Raw genomic sequence first — 21457 nt, 5'->3', positions numbered from 1 at the left:
ATATAATTGTATGCATATCACAGCTAACAACTGCTGTTTAATATATCCAGATACATCTATAAGTATCCTTTGGTTGCATTAATATGAGGAGGCTATGCAGAAGGTTCATTCTCTGGTCTTCTGGTTGTTAGTGTCTAAGTGGAAGCTTTCAAACTTATTTGGTGATTCCGATTTGGGGACCTATATCACAAACCCTTCAGGAGACTAGTGGCCTCAGGTGGAAGAATCTGAAGACTGGAAGGCTTACAATTAAGTTAGAGTTAACGTTAGCAGATCTTAGGGAAATAGGAATGCAGCCAGAATCACTTGATATTTATTAGAAATAAAGATTCATTAAATCATTTCTCTTTCAGAAAAATATCTCTAAAACTTGTATATTTCCAAATGTTCTTTTTTTTAAAGAACATATAAAATTAAGATATTTGTGAAAATAAGCCAGTTTCGAGTAAACTTGTTTCTCTTCATTTTTCCCCCTGCAGAGGAGTTCTTCTCAACAAGCACAAATACACTAATCTTTAGAGCAAGACAAATTCTTCTGTGCTAAATCTTTTTAATTTTTTCTTTTCATCCTCTGAGAAAAGGTCTTCTTCATTGGTTGTAGTAGATGTAAAATCATAGTCTCTGGAATGACCATTTACAAAAGTAAATAAGGGATATTTCTCCTTAGAAGAAATTTTCAGCATCTGTAACAGAAAGTACAGAAAAATCACTTATGCAAAAGTGCACACTAGGACCAAACAACGAAATCTAATGTTTTAGCCCTGAATCTCTTGTTAGTTTCTCTCATTTACATTTATCCAGTACCACTGTTTCACTGTTCTGGCAAAAGACAAAAAGTTAATTAGCATTGCAGAGTTTACTTATAGCTAAATACCTGCTTCTCCATTTAAGAGTAGATCATCAAAATTAAGTACATTATCATTCACTTCCTAACCCCCGCCACCAAAGTCAGTCTTCTAATCACCTTCTGTGATTTAAAGGTTTACTAAAGAATCAAGATTTCTCTTCTTTTGAGAGTAACAGACAATAAAACAAAATGGTATTACTGACTATGGTAAAATACTATGAAAGACTGTTTACCATTACACAGAAGAAAAACCATTAAACTGAGTCAGAAGGCCCATTCTAAACTCAGTTCTACAACTCACCTTGATGAGACCTAGGACAAAATCACTCTACCTGACTATCGTCTATAAAATGCAGCAAAAGATAGCCAATCTTCTTACCTCAGAGAAATGTTAAATTGGCCAAAAGCAGTAATAAAAAGCTATTTTTAAAAATTTAGTCTTTTCATAGTCACATATTTAAAAAAATATTTTTTCAATAATTTGGTAAACATGAAAAATAGTATTGTTATAGATAGTAATAATCCATACCTTACATATTACCTTCTTAAAGCTACATAATTCAAAAGTGAAAAAAGCAGTACCTGGAATTTTGTGGCAAGACCCAACAACCTTATAACCTTTGTCAATTTGGGATTCGTTAACAATCCAACAACCCATTCTAAACCACTTTAAAACTTTCTTTTAAATAAATTCTATTAAAAAATTAAAACATTAAGAGTGAATAAAATTTTTGAATGACATTGTGGTAGAAACAAACTTTTCTATGGATAACCAGCACCTGTAAGGATTCTGAGAAATTTATGTGAATTACAGAGAATGCTGAAAAAATACCAACAGTATTTACACATCATTAATCATGATCAATTAATTATAATTTGTTTCTAAAGGATAATTTCAGGGGTAAAAACTAAATTCTCCCAAATGTCAATATTCAACTGAAGGATCATCAAATTCTTATATATTGCATTTATAGATTCTCTTGAAATGTGGCTTAAATAAATATATAGCTCTAGCATACAGATACAATGTTAAACTTAAAATGTTTCAATGAGACAGTTACTATGAAATACATTTTTTAAACTGAATGGGAATGAACCATTTAAAAATAATTAAGTACTTAGAAAAAATTGGATGTAATGAAAATCATAACCTATTATTCAAATTGCTCTCCTAAAGTACACATTGCTCAAGTTTATTTTATTTACACTCTATAAAAAAAGGGAAGAAAGAAGGAAAAGCGCAGAAGATAAAAATAATGTGATGAGCCTCTTGCCCCTCCAGCTAATGGCTGGAATACAGCTGAAAACTGTTGTCATTTTATATTCATTTAATGTTACTTATAAAAGTTAATATCTAATGGGCATTGTATCATTTTCAAATCAGCACAACAAAGCTAATATTATCATCTCTTCATCCTTTCTTTCAAGATCAATAAAGAAGTCATTTAGGTTTATTAGCAGCTCATCAACTAAGATTCAAATCTGTGACCCAGGGCAAAATGTCAGAAAGGGGATCTTTGTCCTTTAATTACAAAATATACTTACTTTTTGCAAACTCACTTGTAGTGTAAGGCCCTCTTATATGTATTTATTGATTTAGGCTTTAAACTATAGTTTTCTAACTTTTTTTTTTTTTTTGAGGGGGGAAAATATCTTTCTTTCTAAAATTGACCAATGTGACATTTGTTTTCTTTTTGAATTTGGTTACTCGACACCATATTTTCTTTTTTTTATTAATTATTTTTATTAACATATAATGTATTATTTGCCCCAGAGGTACCGGTCTGTGAATCATCAGGCTTACACACTTCCCAGCACTCACCATGGCACATAACCCTCCCCAATGTCCATAACCCAACTACCCTCTACATAGCCACCACTCCCTTGCCCCCAGCAGCCCTCAGTTTGTTTTGTGAGATTAAGAGTCTCTTATGGTTTGTCTCCTTCCTGATCCCATCTTGTTTCAAGTTTTTCTAACTTTTCTTGATTTATTTAAAATATTTTAAAGATTATCAAATGAAAAATACATTAAAGGTTTATTCAAATGAACTGAACCACACAAAAACTTGCTTTATTCAGAATTGCCAAAACTTGGAAGCAACAAAGATGTCCTTCAGAAGGTGAAGGATAAATAAATTGGTACCTCTAGACAATGGAATATTATTTAGCACTAAAAAGAAATGAGCTATCAAGCCATAAGAAACATGAAGGAACCTTAAGTGTGTATCACTAAGTGAAAGACAATCTGAAAAGGTTACAAACTGCCAAGATTCCAACAATATTATGTTCTGAAAAGACAAAATTATGTAGGTAATAAGACTTGTGGTTATCAGGGATTAATAGGAAGGGAGAGATAAATAGGTGGAATACAAAGAATTTTTAGAGCAGGAAAACTATTCTGTATGATACTATAATGGTGGCTACATATCATTATACACCTTTCCAAACCCACAGAATATATAATACCAAGAGTGAATCATAATGTAAACTGTAGACTTTGGGTGATAATAATGATGTGTCCGATGTAGGTTCATCAGTTATAAGACCTGTCTAGTGGGGAATTTTGATGGGGAAGGAAGCATATGGAACCTTTCTGTATTTTTCACTCAGTTTGCTATGAAACTATAATGTCTCTAAAAAATAAAGCCTATTTTAAATATATATATTAAAGGACAAGTGAGTTGGGCAGTAAGGTAAGTGATAACCTATCAGTACATAAATATGATATGATAGGGAAGAAATAATTTTAGAACATAAATATGGCATGCCAAAGGAAACATTAGAAATTATTGAGTTTACTCTCATTTTATAAATGGGAAAACTGAGCAAGGATTTAAATTACTTTCCCAAGATGACTTAACAACAGCAGCAACCATAAAAAGAGATCAACTAATAAGGAATTATTGGGAATATTAGGCCTCAGCCACTTATCAATATGCCTTTTAAACATTTTTCCCAGCTCCTAAGCACCCTATCAAGAATGTTTTTTCAGACTTGTTAAAAAAAAAAAAAAACACTGATTTGAAAATTTGATTCTAAAAACTTTTATCAAAAGTGAAAACTTTAGTCTTCTTTTCTTGTATTACAAGTTAAAACTAAGCTTAAAGTCGCTCCATAATGGATTACATAAAAGCTACATGAAAAAAAAAATCAAACTAGATTATCTGTGATACAGGGTATTATCAATTGAGATATTATACAAAATAAAAGATAACAATAACTTGGAAAATTATATAATGTTAAAAGAAAAAATAGGATATAAAGTTATATATAAAATTTAATCTCAGTTGTTAAAATCATTTTAAATATGTATTTTCAAAAGGCTAGAAGGAGATACAACAAAATATAAAGTTTTCTATGAACAAAAGACTTAGTGGTGATTTTTTTGTTAGAATTCTAATTTCCAAACTTTCTAACATGTATATCTTAGATAGTTAGGAGAAAACCATTTTTTAAAAAATTTAAGATAACTGAGTTTACTATCTCACGGTTGCTTTTCAAAAGGTGATTCAATGGTTTGCTCAACAATTTTAGAATAGGCAAGCCTTCTGTTGTATTTTAATAACATAATCAAAGATACACTAAAGCTGCTTTATTATCTAAAAGGCAAAATCATTTTTCAGGAGTTCAAATAATTTATCACATTTTTCCCATGTGCTAAGTTGACAGGTTTCAAAATCTAGAAAGGAAAAAGCTGGAGGACAGAAGTTAAGCAATTTCTTCCTCCATAATGCTCATAGGTGTGAGGAAGAACAGAAATAGAACAAGGAGATGACCTCTTCTCCCCAGGGTAAAACCTTTAGCTCTAGCTTCTGCCACCACACATGTAAAATTATAACCAGTACAGAGCAATCGAGACCTATGTGGTCTATATTCAAAACTATATTCACAGTGGAGCTACATTTTATGTAGTGGTTAGGTTCCAAAGTCAGCCCACTATGTGAAAATCAAACAGTCAAAATCAGTATAATTAAAATTATCTTCAAAAGGCCTTTAAATTGTTTAAAGGGTGTTATGCATAGTCTTATGTGTACAAACCTATTCCATAACATGGAATAGTTGTACATGTAGTACAATTGTACATGTAGTACAATACACTACAGTCTATATTCATTTAGAGTATGTAATAAAGAGTACACATGGAAAAACATGTTCCTGTTTTATTGCAAGAGTTCACGTAGTTGAACTGAAGTAAGTTAAATGAGCATGTGATACTCACTCCTCTGTTTTCTCTCTGCTCAATCTTAAATTACTGTAACCCAACTTTTACCCCTTGCCATACTGAAAATACTCTCTTCTGGTTCTCAAATAAAAAAAGCTTTTATTAGTTCCTATTCTCTTGATAGTTTTATAGTAATCGACACTGCTAAGCATTACTTTCTTAAAATACTTCCTTTGATTTCTGCAATATTTTGCCTTCCTGTTTCTCCTATTCTCTAAACTATTTCTTCTCTATTTCCTTCATTGACTCTATTTATTCCTACATCCCAAAATGCAGATATTAATCAGTTATTGATCCTTTATCTTCTTTATATATTCCATTTCTCAAAAATATTATCTATTCTTAGTTTCAGCCATTTCTCTGTTAGGCTTTGTTATTATCCATAATTTACAGTTGAGGGAACTGAAAAATATTGAGGGGTTAGGTGACTTGTGCAAGTTCACATAGCCAGTAACTCACAGAGCCAGCATTTAAACTTAAGCAGTCTGGTACTGTTATAACCACTATACTATACTGCCTCCTACAGTAAGTAGAGGCATGCTGCAATATCAACTCAAACTGATGATCATTTCTGCCTCCCCAAATTAGCTCCCTTCCACACTTCTCCAGGTTTCTATCATTGACAACGTCATCTTTATTAGTTAGGAATGGTTTTTGTGCCAACTGACAAAAAGATAAAATACAGCAATGGTTTTAGGTACCAGGAATATAAGAAAAGAGTCTGACAATGCTACCTTTGGTTAATTGATGTCAAACAGTTCCTACAATTCTCTTGGCCTTTCCCTCATGGTCACAAAGAACTACAGAAACCCCAGGTGTTGCGTTCACATTCAAGGCAGGGGCAGGTAGATATAAAGGGAGTGACAGAACCATCTAAATCTACCATTTTATCAGAAGAGCAAATTTTTCCCCAGATATTTCCAACACACATCCCCTTGTATTTCACTGGCCAAACTGTGCTTAAATACAAGGGAGACCAAGAAAAATGAATATTTGGGCACACTGTTCCCCCAAATTACAGGATTCTCTCAGCCAAACAATAAAAAGAGAGGTGGATATTGAACAGGTAACTAATGGTGCTTGCACACTATTCGGAGAGGAGAACTATGGTAAAAATAAAACAGGGTAATGTGGTAAGGAAGGCAGGAAGGCTTCTGTAGGTTCTGTGGTCAGAAAAGGCCAAGCTGAGACCCAAATAATAATAATACGCAATCACACATTAGAGTTCTAGGAGAAGAACACTCCAGGTAGGAAAATCAGCTAGTACAAAGGCCTAGGATGCCAATACACTTAGCATGTTCAAAGAACAGAAAGAGGGCCCGTGTGGCTCAAGGATAGAGGAAAAAAGGAAGAATGGTTGGTACATAAAAGCCAGATCATCCAGGCCCTTGTGAGCCACATTAAACATTCTATCTCCTAACATTCAACCAAAAACATTCAGTAACACTCTAATGTTTCTGCTCATGGTATTCCTATCATCTAGCTGCCCTTCCTACTTCCTTTCTGATCATACAAACTCAGTCCTCAAAGTTCCAGCCCAAAATCTACTGTCAAGTACCTCATTCTGAAGTGCTTATGACTTTTCCCAAAGTTCTACAGATTTGTGTAGCACAAGGATTACAAACAGGGACTGTGGAACTTAGTCTCTGCTAAAACCTGGCTAATACCTACAAACTGTATGATCCTGGGCAAGTTACTTAACAAGACTGTCTCGTTTTCTTTAGGCTGTAAAATGTCAGTATTGATAGCATCTTTGCCACAAAGTTGTTGTGAGGAAAGCACTCAGATTATCGGGCCTCTAACATGTTGGCTATTATTACTGCCATTATTATCACAATGTTAGCATTTACTAAATATATTTTTACAGTCATTTATCTTTAATATCCACTTCATGTCTTCCCAATAAACAGTAAGTCCCTGAAGATTTTAAAAGAAATCAGAGTTCTTATCATTAAAACCCAGAAAAAGACCTATGAAAGAAAAATATCCCTCAAATTTCACTTGGAAAGTATAGGACTAGGGGGGGAAATATAATCATGAACATAAACCTGACACACTAAGGTATTTACAAAAATACATTTACCAAATAGCAATGAGTATGAGAAACTGCATACCACTGGAGAAAAGGGAATGTTTGTTCTAGAAGAGGAAGCAAACTTATTCTCTTGCTTTGTGAGATGGAGTAAAAGTTATGTAGAGAATGATTCCAGCTCAATATAGGAAATGCTTTTTTAACAATAAGGATCTGTCCAAAAATTGAAAAGACTTCCAGGAAAATACTTAGCTCACCATTACCTGAAATGAAGATTAGATAGTCAACTGTCCAGACCATGTGGATTGATGGATAAAGAGAAGACTATAGAGAATAGTGTTTATGAGCACATATTCTCAAAGTCAAAGTGTCTGAGGTTTAAATCTCAGCACTATCATTTATTAGTTGTGACCTTTTATGAAGGTTACTGAACCTCTGTAAGGACAAGATTCGTCATGGAAGGCAACTACCACCAAAGTAAGATTCCTCATATGTACAAGGGGATAACAGTATCTACCTCAGAAGGTTTGTGTAGATTAAATGAGATAATCTATATCAGGTGTGTAGCACAATATCAAACATATGGTAAGGACTCCACAGATGTTAGCTTTGGATTGAATAACCCCTAAGATCTCCTAGATATCCAGGATTCAATGGCTATAATATACGTTTGTTCTATAGCTAGAGGACAGCTGGATACTTGTAAATATTTTTATTATAATTTATAAATTAAAAATTTATAATTTTTATTATTTTATTAAAAATAACCCCTAAGATCTCTTAGATATCTGGGATTCGATGGCTGTAAATCATGTTTGTTCTGTAGCTAGAGGGCAGCTGGATACTTATAAATATTTTTTCCTGTGTGGACATTCATTCCATAATCAAACAATTTCCTAATACTCACATTTTTATCTGAGATTTTCTGCTCAAACATCAGTACTATTAGGTAGTTAAGTTTTATCATTAAAAAATAGTATTTTATTTTACAATTATCTTTAGGCTGAGAACAAGTGAAAAAAAGGAAGAACAGGGGATGTGAGATAAGATAAAAATAATCTACATCAGGCCTTTTTATAAGAGAGCAGAGCAGTGGAGACATAATCTAAGTCAGGGATTGGCAAAGAGATGTGTTGGCAGGATACTTATGAAAAGTGAGCAAGTTCACCCTGCAGAACTTGGAGAGTCAATTCAATAGGAAGACCTAACAATACTAAATTTGTATGTAATCAAAATATACAAAACAAAAGGCAAGAGAACTTGAAGGAGAAATGAACAACCCCACAATTACAATTGGAAACTTTTATCACATATCTTATATACTATGCAGGAACAAAAAGGACATGAAAAAACTTAACAACACAGTTAACTACTGAGAGACGAGAAAGGGAGGGAAGGAGAAGATTGTTAATAGAAAGATCAAAGACAGGATTAAACAGAACTGTTCCATAGAGATCCTAAAATCTAAAGAAGTGGAAGATGGAAGAGGTATTGTTTTAGATGCATTCCCAGTAAACCTGACTTCATCATATTCACCTGACTTCCAGATTTTCCACCTCTCTCAATTCTCCCAGATCATTTGCTTCCCTATCCAGAGAGATTCCATGATTGACCATTTCAATGACATAAAAGATACTCCTAACTCTACCAGAAATTCTGCTGTCTCTATCACACCAGACTCTATTGCTCATCTTATCTGCTCCCAAATCAAGGTTTCAAATTCTTAAAAGCAAGTCATGAAGATGTATCAATTAGGTTCATTGTAATTAGGAGGACCCTCACTATTCTCTTGCAGATTTTTACCAATTTTAGTGTGGTAGGTTTAAATAGGGCAGATACTGTGGACCATGTAAGACTTTTATCTGGACATTAAGGAAAATGAAATGGATATACTTTATAAAATTTGTACTCCCCAAATTAAATTATATGATTCCTGTTTTTCTTGTCCATAACACTATATTTTTATGGAATTTTAAATTTTTGTTATCCACTTATTTGTTGATTTAATGTTCATCTTGTCCACTTAGACTGTATGTTCATGAAGCTAGAAGTCATAACTTTCTTGTTCACAAGTGCATACCCAGCACCAAACAGTCACTCAATATAGTGAGTACTTACTATGGGCCAGGCAGTGTTGTAGATGCTTTGGGATACATCAGAGACCTAAACAGGCAAAACATTCCTGCCCTTGTGAAGTTTATATTCTACTGGGGAAGACAGGTAATAATAAATATAATAATAATATATATATATAATAAATGTAACAGTAATAGAAGTAAATTTTATAGTGTATTAGTGTATTAGAAAGTTGTAACTGCTAAGAAAAAAATAAAATAACTAAGGTAAGAAGGAATGGCGGAGGACACTGCACCTTTAAATAAGGTGGTCAGATTAGGCCTCACCGAAGCGCCTTAAAGGAAGCAAGGATTATCAGTCCTACGGATAATCTGAGGAAAAAAGCATTCCAGTCCATTGCAACTAGGGTAGATATCTGCAAGGAGGCCAACATGACTAAAGCAGAGTGAAAGAGGGTAGAGTAAGGGATAAGGGGTTGAGGTAAAGGAATGGGGCATGGAAACATACATCATCTGGGGTCTTAGAGGATATGGTAAGAACTTTTTATTTATAAGTGAACTGAAAAGTCAATGCAGGTTTCTGAGGAAGAGTGGTGTGCTTTGACTTTGGTTTTTAAAAAATCAGTAAGACTGCTAAATCAAGAATAGGTTTGTGGGGCTCTCTGCTCGGCAGGGAGCCTGCTTCCTCCTCTCTCTGCCTGCCTCTCTCCCTACTTGTGATCTCTGTCAAATAAATAAATAAATCTTAAAAAAAAAAAAAAAAGAATAGGTTTGGGGGAGAAGGTTTAGAAACAAATTAGGCCATTGCAGACCACAATACTATCAGCAGAGATATGAAAAGTAGTCTGATTCTAGATATATATTGAACATCTAATTGATTATAGGATATGAGAGAGAGTAAGAAGGTAAGGATAACCCCAAGCTTTTGGCCTTAGCAGATAAATTTGCCCTTAAATGAGAAGAGGAAAATTATGAGCAGAAAGAGGCTTGAAAAGGAAGATCAGAATCTGATTTTGGAAATGTATATCAGACATACATAGGATGCTGAATGCATTTGGACATATGTAATCTATAACTGAAAAGAGAGGTTTGAGTTGAAGACATGATCTTGGTTTTAGTTGACTTATATTTGATATTTAAAGCTATAGGGCTAGAAGAGATCACCAAGATAAAAAAGACATTAGAACTGAAGACTAAGCCATGGGGTGTTCCAACATTAAGAGACTGGGGAGAAGAGCAGACAAAGGAGAAATGAAAGGGAAAAATTAGTGAAGAATGAGAAAAATCAAGAGAGTGGTTATAGAAACCAAATGAAGAAGATGTATGAAGGTATAGTGAGTGTTCAACTATGGCAAATATTAATGTCAGGATACGTGGGATGAAGACAAAGATATGACCAATGGACTTAGGCATGTGGAGTTTTGGCAGAATGGTAGGGGTGAGAGCACTCAAATCTTGTTGATTACCTGAACTGCCATATTAATGAACTAATAATTGTTTTCTCCTAGACACTCAGATGTAAAGCAGACTTGTTTAGGGGCTCCGCCTTTCACTTGCCCTCAAAACTGCTTGATCTTATAGATTCTACTTTCACAAACTCTCCGAACAGTTCCTTCCTCTCCCATCCCATAGCTCTGTCCTCATCCAAGTCTTTGAAAAAAGCATTACAAATCAATGAAGAAAGGTTAGATTTTTAATAAATAATGCTAGAACAACCAGTTATCCATTTTTTACCCAAAGAAGATGCAGATCTTAAGACATATACAAGTTTTAAATGTGAAACATAAAAATTTTGGAAGAAATGTAGGAGAATTTAGGAATTCTATTTATGACTTTGGTTATTACAGATTTCTTGGATAAAAAATTCAAAACCCATAAAGAAAAAGATTTACTAATTTGACAAAAATTAAAGACACCCTTAACAAGTGAAAATAGTAGCCTGGGAGAATATATTTACAACACATAGAGCCAACAAGTGGTAGGATCCAAAATTATAAATTTGATTTGATTTCCTTCAACTCAAATAACCGTACAGAGAATTAGAGAAAGGGAATAAATAAGAAATTCACAAAAGGGGAACCAAAGGACCAATAAACTTTGGTAAGATGCTCAATTCCACTATTAATCAGGGAAATACAAATTAAAACTACAAAGAAATACTTTGTAGCTATATTTTTTATATTTATATTTATATCCATGAGATTGGATAAAAGTATAGAAGTCTTACAATATCGAGTTTTAATAAGGATGTGAATCATTGGAAATTTTCATATACTCCTTGGTATGATCACTTTGGAGAGCATTTGACAATATCTAGCAAATCTAAAAATATGCACACCCTGAGACCCAGCAGTTCTACTCTGTTGTGTCTAGGGTATATCTACTGTAATAATCCCAGTTAACATAGTACACGTAAATGAAGAGATAAGAACAAGGATATTCTTAAAAACATAATTTGTAATTGGAAAATGAAACAAGCTAGATGACCATTAACAAAGGACAGTTTAAATAAAAAGTAGTAGATTGTAAAATGTACTACTATTCAGCAGTTATGAATAAGCTAGACCAATCCATATAGATCTAATTTCTAAGTCACTATTAAATGAAAAAGCAAATGGCAGGATATATACATTTTCATATAAACATATCATTTGTGATAAATTTACTAACATGCAAAGTAGTATATATTGTTTATGGATATATATAAAGTATGAATATTGTACACTAACATAGGATAATAGTTACCACTGGGAAGAAAGGAAGAGAATAAGGTTGAGGAAGGTTAAAATGCTTCAGTTATATATGTATTTTTTTTCCCTTATGCTCAGTGGTAGCACATGGGTATTTATTATGTTATTATCTATATTTCTGTAAGCTTGAAATTAAAAAACTAATTTAATAAAATCAACATATTGCTAAATTACAAACCTCTTCAGCCTGGCATTCAAGACTCTCCACAATAGTATCCAACTTCCTCTTCTAGCCTTATCCTTTGCTGTTTCCTACAGCAGTGTTTTCCAAGCCTTGGACACACATATACCCTCTTCATTATTTTTTTATGTACACCATCTCTGTTACGATTAATGATTCTTTTTTTTCCATAGTTTTTAACTTAAATAGCCTTGTACAAATCACTAATTAACAGGAAATCACATGTTTAATATGCCAGTTATATTTTCCTAATATGAATATAAATAAATACATATGGATTAAAATATGTATCCTGGTGCTACCTAAAAACATCAAGTGTCACACTTTGGTTTGCAGTCTTACACCAATGGTTCTCAGGTTTGGAATACAAGACTACTTGGGAGGCTTGTTAGAACTGGAGACTCTCAGGCCATAGAGGATCCTAATTTAGGGAGTCAGAAGACAGAAATCCTACTCTACATGTACCCTTGGCACTAACAAATTGGACTATTTGCCATTCTCTAGTCAAGCTCTACATTTTCCTTTTCCAATACGTTTCCTCTTGTTATTTCCTCTGCTGGAAGTAACCTTTCTTTTCCTTACAGCAGTAAAAATTAAGCCTACACTTTAAGGCCCAAATTAAATATCACCATCACAATAAAGAACTTTGACTTGGATGTGACATTGCTCTCATTTCAACATCCTTCCTTCTGCTGTCAGTTTGTTTCTGTTTCTGTACTGGTGCTTATCATGTTTAATGTAATGTATGTGTACTTGTCTTATTCCCTCTCCTGGCCTACAAATGCTACTTGAGGGCAGAAACCTTATACCTGTTCAAAAGTAGTATTATGGCTTGGTCATTTTATGTTCTCAACATGGTAGTTATTCAGATACTTGCTGGGCTGAGCTGTGATAAACACTGAATTAATTTCACAATTTTTATTAACATTTTAAAAATCATGTAATATATGGCATTAGAATACTCATCCACACATTATAAATTAAACATGAGAATCTAGGCTACCTAGCTTTATTTTCAAAATGAGACAACTGAAATTATATCCTGCATTGAAACAAATAGTATAAAATGTATTAATTTTTAAAAAGAAAAAAATAAGTTTAACATAAAAATGCCAAGTTCAGTTTTTAAGATGAAAAGGAAAACTATTTCACTTACAATTTTCCAAGCAAAAGTAAATGATCAAGTTATTAATCAACAAAGAGAGTTTTTGATACTTCTATGAAAAGCTATTAATTTAAGAACAACACTATTATTAAAAAAAGTTAACGGACTCTGGAAAAATTCTCAGTACTTCAAAATGACATTTCAATATGGTTTTCCTTTATTTTAATATTGCATATTACTCTGATGCATCATGAGCAATAATTTCTAGGTAGTTTTCCCATGTAAAAACAATATATATATATATAAATATATAGGCAATATATATTATGTATGTGTGTATATATATAATATATAAAACTGACAAAAACTGTAAGTTTTAATCAGAAAATATCAATATGCAACTCATTTGTTCATCTTGTTTTTTTTTAATTTGGTAATGATAAATTGATGTGTTTCTATTCCAGGAATAGACTACTATTTTAAACACACTTATTTTCACCTAGACAGAAAAAAAACTGGTAGAAACAGAAACGGCTTTAAAAGGGAAATGTTCATCAACATAAATCTATATTATAATATCATCTGGACTGTATATTTTAGCACATATTTTACATGATATTTTATAAAGACAGAATTGCCAAAGAAAAATTAAACAAATGTATATACTAACTTCAAACAAGAAAAGGGGTGAAATAGAGAAGACACATTTTGTTACATTCACTTGGCCCTCTGGGTTAAAAAAGAGAATGAAAAGACGACAACTATGAGAAATGAAGAATAAGGAAAGGTTTCACATATCTCATTTTCTCCTCTCATTCATTTTTCTGTCATTTTCCTGTTAAATTTCCTCTTTTACATGGCAGGTCAAGTAAACTAAACTTAGCTTATATGAAACTTTTTATTCTATTTTTACATTGTGAAAAATCAAATTTCAACCCACTGGGTCCATTTTCCAGAAGGAAACTAACTGGAAATTAAAGTGGTAATGAATATTATTATACCTGAACTCAAGTTGAAAATTCCAAAAAATGAATTTAGTATTGGTTTTACTTACCTTAAAATGATAGCCTATTATTACTGATACTAATAAAGACAGCCATCCAGTTATGCTTACTTCCTAAATAATCTTTTTTATTTTCTAAAGTACTAAATATAGACAGATCTTAAGGTTCTATAAATGTTTTAGCAGTACTCAAAGATCAAAAAAATGCAGAAGTTTAAAGCTTATGAGAGGGAGTTAAATAAACCTATTTCAAAGATCCTGTAAGTAGAATAGATCAGATTAGACAAGCTTATTGGAAGGTAACAACACAGCTCATTTTATAAAGCAGTTCTGAAAAATCCAAAAATACCATTTCTCTTTAAAAAAAAATCAAAGAAGCACTTGGACTAACAAGAAATAATGCTCGATTTGGCTTGATCAAATACTTCATTAATTTTTTTCTACCCCCTAAGGTATTGCCCTTTTAAAATCCTCTTCAAATAAAATATAACCCTAATTGCTTGCACATGGCTAGTTTGCAAAGGGATTTTTATTTCAACAGTGCCACCTAGTGGAGCAATTGATACTTTCAACTGGTCACTAGTTGGTTTCATTAGTCTCAAAGACTAGGAGTCCCCAAATAGTCTAATTTTCTGGTTCACAATAGTCCTAATAATATTAACAATCAAGAGGAAATTTTACAAAAGAATTATTTACAGTGTTTTGTCCTCTATAGGTTATGTCTAATAAAAATTAGGTTATTTACAAATATTATAATATTTTAAATAAAAGTACCTTAGTGATTTCTTCAGAAGCTCGTTTGAAGTCCTGAACATTTCGACAGTAAAATCCTATCGTACAGCTAGGATCCATTTTTCGAAATGACATCTTTTTGGGAGATGGGCAGTGGAATGTCTGCAATTTTAAAAGTTCTTTAGGATTAATTTAGTTTTATTTGATGGACTTGAATATATAGAAGATATTACTTAATTTAAAATTTGCCCTCTAAAAAAAAAAAAAAATTGCCCTCTAGTTTTTCTCATAAATATGCTTTCATATTTCAAACAGTGTTTTAGTCTATCCTCTGCAAATGGTCCTTTCCACTCTCCAAAGCTGTAAAACATGACAGCCACCATTATTTACATTCAAGTCAAATCTCCACCTTATGTGGCATTAGTGTCATTCTGTAAAAGAAAACAAGTGTGTCAAAGTGATATGCATTTCTAATACTTTCAGAAGGGAGGAAAAATGTGCCACTGGAAAAGACATACATAAGCTAGTACAAGGTTTAGAATCAAGTTAGTTGTTTCTATGATAGTTCAATTAAAGCTGGGTTGGTTTTGTTGCTTTTTTTTTTTTTTTAAGATTTTATTTATTTATTTTGAGAGAAAGAGAGAGGGAGCGGGATGGGGGTGGGGCAGAGGGAGAAGCAGACTCGCTGCTGAGCAGGGAGCCCCATGCAGGGCTCAGTCCCAAGACCCTGAGATCATGACCTGACCTGAAGGCAGACACTTAACCAACTGAGCCATCCAGGCATCCTGAATGCTCAGATATCTTGTCCTTAAAAATCACTGAGGCTACCAAAGTCTGTTTTTCTGTGTATAAAAAAAATGCTTATATGTAAAAAAAGGAGGGCCTTAGAAATATATATATATATTCAAATTTATGTTTGTATAAGTGAACTGTAAGGATATACCAAAATTAACAAGTTTAGGGGAGAGAGATAAAACTGGGTAAATGGTAAACAGGTATGAGAAATTCTTTATTGTATATTCTATATTTTTTAATTGAAGAATAAGCTCAATTAAGACATGATCTTGGGGGGCACCTGGGTGACAGTCAGTTAAGTGACTGACTCTTGATTTCCAATCAGGTCATGATCCAGGGTTGTGAGATGGAGCCCCCATCTGACTCCACGCTGGGGATGGAGCCTGCTTAAGATTTTCCCTCCCTCTCCCTCCACACCTCCCCCACTCGCCTGTGCACAACATGTTCTTTCTCTCAAAATGATCCAGGCCGAATCTGAACTCATAAACTTAAATTTTCCCTACATTTAATATCTAAAAATAAGGGATTTTAACCTGAAACTATCAAAATACAGAAAAACATAGGCTTTCACATTTATGTTCATGGTAAATCAGTCAAAATCACTCTTTTCCCTCCCCCTATATCCACCCCAGTGATCCAATTAGTGTCCCATGTTATCAGTAGAGAATATGCAAGAATATTCAAGCTCCTTTTTTCCCTTATAGATAGTTCAATCATATATTAGATTCAAATCCTCTATCACTACAGTAAATACAGGCCAAACAAATATGTTTTCAAAACTATAACTTCGGGACACCTGGGTGGCTCAGTTGGTTAAGCAGCTGCCTTCGGCTCAGGTCATGATTCCAGTGTCCTCGGATCGAGTCCCACATCGGGCTCCTTGCTCTGCAGGGAGCCTGCTTCTCCCTCTGACTCTGCCTTCCACTCTGTCTGCCTGTGCTCGCTCTCGCTTGCTCTCTCTCTGACAAATAAATAAATAAAATCTTAAAAAAACAAACAAAACAAAACAAAACAAAAACCATAACTTCTAGGGCGCCTGGGTCTCAGTGGTTTAAGCCTCTGCCTTCGGCTCAGGTCATGGTCTCGGGGTCCTGGGATCAAGCCCCGCATCGGGCTCTCTGCTCTGCAGGGAGTCTGCTTCCCCCTCTCTCTGCCTGCCTCTCTGCCTACTTGTGATCTCTGTCAAATAAATAAAATAAAATCTTTTAAAAAAAAACTATAACTTCTATAAAATGCTTAACTAGTACTTTATATAGTGAGATCCAACCTAACTAAACTGGAGTCTCCAAAGTACAAGTCAACGCAAGTATTGCCTTATTGGACTTTTTTCAACACTGTGTCACCTGCTTTTTTTTATCTGTTTTACTGAAAACAGATCTGAAAAGGCACAGAATAACTACATAGACTTGTTAACAATACACAGAGACAGCTTTAGGTCATATTTACAAAAAGTTATTCTAGGAGTGCATGCATGCCTCAGTCGGTTAAGCGTCTTCCTTTGGCTCAGGGCAGGATCCCAGGACCTGGAATGGAGGTCAGCAGGGGGTCTGCTTCTCCCTCTCCCTCTCCCCCTCTTCCCCACTTACATTCTCTCTCTCAAATAAGTAAATAAGAAATAAATCTTTAAAAAAATAAGTTATTCTACATTGATATAAGCTATCTAAAAACAGTCCAACTCCTTCCAAAGCCAATAATAAGGAATGTTTATTTAGTTTTTACTACTTAGGGATAAGAAAGGACCAAACGTTTATACAAGGTCCAACAAAATATTTTTTAAATTCATCTACGAGGATGTCCTATTTTTTTTAATTATTGTTTTCATGCAAGAACCAATAAGACTAAACCAAATCGTTTTAGTGTTGTTTCACTGTATTACCTCAATGATCATAGTAATGACAAATACTACATTGTTACTCATAGTGTTTTGATATCTACAAAGAACTTTTTATATTATTTGCAAAAACACAGATAAAAATCTCCGATGACTGAAAACTAAAACTGCTATTGGGTGTTACTATATGAGTACTAGGATTCATATTACAAAGAGGCATTTTATACCATTAAAATTTAAAACTATATTCTTTCGTTCACCCAAGAAGATTCTGAAGTCAAGCCAACATTAATTTATAATTCAGAATCATTTCTATTTATTGCAGAACAAGTTAGACTAAAATATTTTCCAAGGGGTGTTATACAGCTATATTTACTTTGTGATAATTCTTTGAGCTATGTACTTATGATTTTTTTTTTAATCTTTACAATTCTGACGATTGGTAAGAGTAGCACCCTCTACTTTACAAACACATTTTAGGGAGTATTTACTAGATACAGTTCTGTGACAATGAAATATGTTTCTGAAAAAAATATATGACTAAAAAAAAGAGTCAATTCCCATTTATTTCATTTTTCAATACATTATTTATTCACTGCCTAAACAAATAGTTATTAGGTACCTACTAAATGCCAGGTACTGGGACGCCTGGGTGGCGCAGTTGGTTAAACGACTGCCTCCAGCTCAGGGCGTGATCCTGGAGTCCCGGGATCGAGTCCCACATCAGGCTCCCAGCTCCATGGGGAGTCTGCTTCGCTCTCTGACCTTCTCCTCGCTCATTCTCTCTCTCACTGTCTCTCTCTCTCTCAAATAAATAAAATAAAATCTTAAAATAAATAAATAAATAAATAAATGCCAGGTACTACTCTAGGCTTATTTTTTGGAATAGTTGATCCTATTACCTAAACATACAAATAATACTGCAGCAAATACTTTAAGGTGGAGCCTCCTAAGATAATTAGAGAATACCCTTACTACAAAACACATCCTACTAACTGCAGTCCACATGTGTAATTCATAATGGGTACATGATTCACTGATGAATTCACTCATCCATCTATCTAATCAATCACATCATTCTTAAATCTTTAATGCCACTATTCTCTGATTTTACTAGGGTAGATTAAAATAATCACTGCATGGACATTCTAAAATTTGAAACTTGAAACTGGGGGCCTAGGAATCACAACAGACTAACATGTCTATTAATAAGGCTTTTCCTGCCTTACTAATGGAATATTAGTATTTAGAAAATCAAATATTGCCTTAATAATAGAATAGAATTTGTTATATAAGAGTTAGAATCAGTAATTCTGAAAGTACATCATAAATAACATGAAACAATAGTCTCTGGTTTGAGAACTCTTATTAAACACACACACACACACACACACACACACACGTATATACACTGAAGATACATTATCTTCTAGTCCTGTCATCCCAACAATTGATACTCTGCCTGAACCACTGATAGTTGGAACCCATAGTTCAACATACCCTCACTGCTAGAAGCCACTTGTGTTCTTCTCATTCCCTTTTAATTTCAAGCTGTTTTTCCACAACTTTTTTCCTTAAGGTGCTCATGTTATTACTTCATACCCTATTCTCTATATGAAAATTAGAGACATATATGCATTCATGACTACTTACGTTCACTTCACAGTGTTAAAAACTCTGTATAGATAGAGATAAAGGAAATTCTCTTCTACAAAGTTAACATAAAAATTCAATAGTATAAACTAATATATTTTATAAGAAAGTATCCCACAAGAATGGAAAATTAGTACAAATATATACATAAAGCATTTGGAACTATAGGGAAGAAAACAATTCAACAAACAACTAACTAATGTGCTTAGGAGAGTGCCTTGCATATGGAAAGAGTTCAAGAAATGGCAGTTTAAAAAAGAATACTTGGAGGGTACCTGGGTGGCTCAGTCAGTTAAGTATTTTACTTTGGCTCAGGTCATGCATGATCTCAGAGTCCTGGGATCGGGCCCCATGTTGGGCTCCCTGCTCAGTAGGGAGTCTGTTTCTCCCTTGTCCTCTGTCCCTCCCCACCCCCCAATAAATAATAAAATCTTTTTTAAAAATAAAAAAGAGGGGTGCCTGGGTGGCTCAGTCAGTTAAGCATCTGCCTTTGGCTTGGGTTGTGATCCCCGGCTCCTGGGATCAAGTTCCACACGGGCTCCCTGCTCATTGAGGAGTCCGCTTCTCCTTCCCCCAGCCCCCGCCTTATGTTCTCTCTCTCTCTTTCTCTCTTTCACTCTAGCTCAAATAAATAAAATTTAAAAATTAAAATAAAAATAAAATAGAATACTTGGTCTGATTTGGTTTCAGTATTTTAAAAGTTCAACTCTAAATATGGAGGAATTCAATACTGTAAGAAAAACAAAAGATGTAATCTGCTAAATTTCCTCTTCAATCTCAAATATTCAGATATCATACTACTTTCTTAAATATTCATAATCCTATTGGATTCAAGGCATTCACTCAAAGTATCAAGACTACTAGTGATTGAATACATGGAATTGAATAAAAGAGCTAAGATTTTAATTTCTCCGTCTATTGACCAAAAACAACTATTGATCAAAAAAAGTTTCTTTCCAAAAATAATTTTGGGTACCTAGGTGGTTCAGCTGGTTAAGCATCCGACTCTTGATTTCGGCTCAGGTCATGATCTCAGGGATGTGAAAGTGAGCCCCATGGCAGGCTCCCTGCTTAGTATGGAGTTTGCTTGGATTCTTTCTCTCCCCTCTGCCCCCCTCCCTCAAATAATAAATGGAATCTTTAAAAAAATAATTTTGATCATTGAGGTATAAGCATGGTTTTAGAATGCTCGTATCATTATGTCAATCAACTGCAAAATTTCAGTAGCATAAATACACACAACCTACATAAGAAGTCAAGGATGTCAATTATATAGGGCAGTTAAAATACATTCTCCTGGAGCATTTTAAGCTTAAAATATGTTAAAAAGCAAAAAGTGAAATTTCATTTCTGTACAAAAGCAATTTGTTATAGTTTTTATGTTATACTCTCATAGAAAAATAAATGATACTATTCACTAAATAGCCTAAGATACATCCCTAAGCTGAGAAAAATGAAAAACTGTCCAGAGGAATTACCCAGACAGGTGGAGATACTCTACCAGCATCTCAAAAATATAAATCTAAACCCAATTTCTCAGTGTCCTACTGAGATAACCTATCATTTAAATACCACTAGATATTAATATTAGTTAGGATGCTATTACTAAAACAAGTATTAAACCATATTTCCGATTTGTCAAGCCTTTGAGAAATAGTGATCCATGCCCCTCAATTGATTACAGTTATATTAAAAGTCTGTAAAAGGGGCGTCTGCTCAGCAGGGAGTCTGCTTCCTCCTCTGTCTCTCTGCCTGTCTCTCTGCCTATTTGTGATCTCTGTCAAATAAATAAATAAAATTTTTAAAAAAAAAAAAAGTCTGTAAAAGCAACAACTGAGAAAACAAGAACCAAAACCATATAATAATTACATACCTCATTTATGCACTCTCAAAATTTTCTGAAAGAAAATACTGAGTCACATGGTGCCTGGCTGGCTCAGTTGATAGAGCATGCAACTCTTGATCTCAGGGTTGTGAGTTCGAACCCCACAGTAGGCAAAGAGATTGCTAAGTAAGTATTTTTTAAAATAATAATAAAACCTGGGGCGCATGGGTGGCTCAGTGGTTTAAAGCCTCTGCCTTAGGCTCGGCTCATGGTGCCAGGGTCCTGGGATCAAGACTCTCATAGGGCTCTCTGCTCAGCAGGGAGCCTGCTTCCTCCTCTCTCTCTGCCTGCCTCTCTGCCTGCTTGTGATCTCTGTCTGTCAAATAAATAAATAAAATCTTTTTAA

General features: G+C 33.9%; 1 protein-coding gene across 2 annotated transcripts in view; it reads right to left on the bottom strand.

Annotated features, from left to right (window-relative positions):
• Positions 1-291: 291 nt before the first annotated feature.
• Positions 292-21457, bottom strand: part of ATG4C (autophagy related 4C cysteine peptidase) — an 81481-nt gene continuing 60315 nt past the window's right edge. For both annotated transcript variants that reach the window (XM_044238367.1, XM_044238368.1), the window contains exons 10-11: positions 14990-15109; positions 292-683 (exon numbers count right to left, since the gene is read on the bottom strand). In XM_044238367.1, coding sequence (XP_044094302.1) covers positions 516-683; positions 14990-15109 — 288 coding nt within the window. In that variant the 3' untranslated portion in view covers positions 292-515. The remainder of the gene's footprint in view (positions 684-14989; positions 15110-21457) is intronic.

Source organism: Neovison vison, chromosome 2, assembly GCF_020171115.1.
Source record: "Neovison vison isolate M4711 chromosome 2, ASM_NN_V1, whole genome shotgun sequence".
Taxonomy (NCBI): domain Eukaryota; kingdom Metazoa; phylum Chordata; class Mammalia; order Carnivora; family Mustelidae; genus Neogale; species Neogale vison.
Note: the sequence above shows the minus strand (reverse complement) of the source record. Positions and strands in the feature narration are given on the sequence as shown.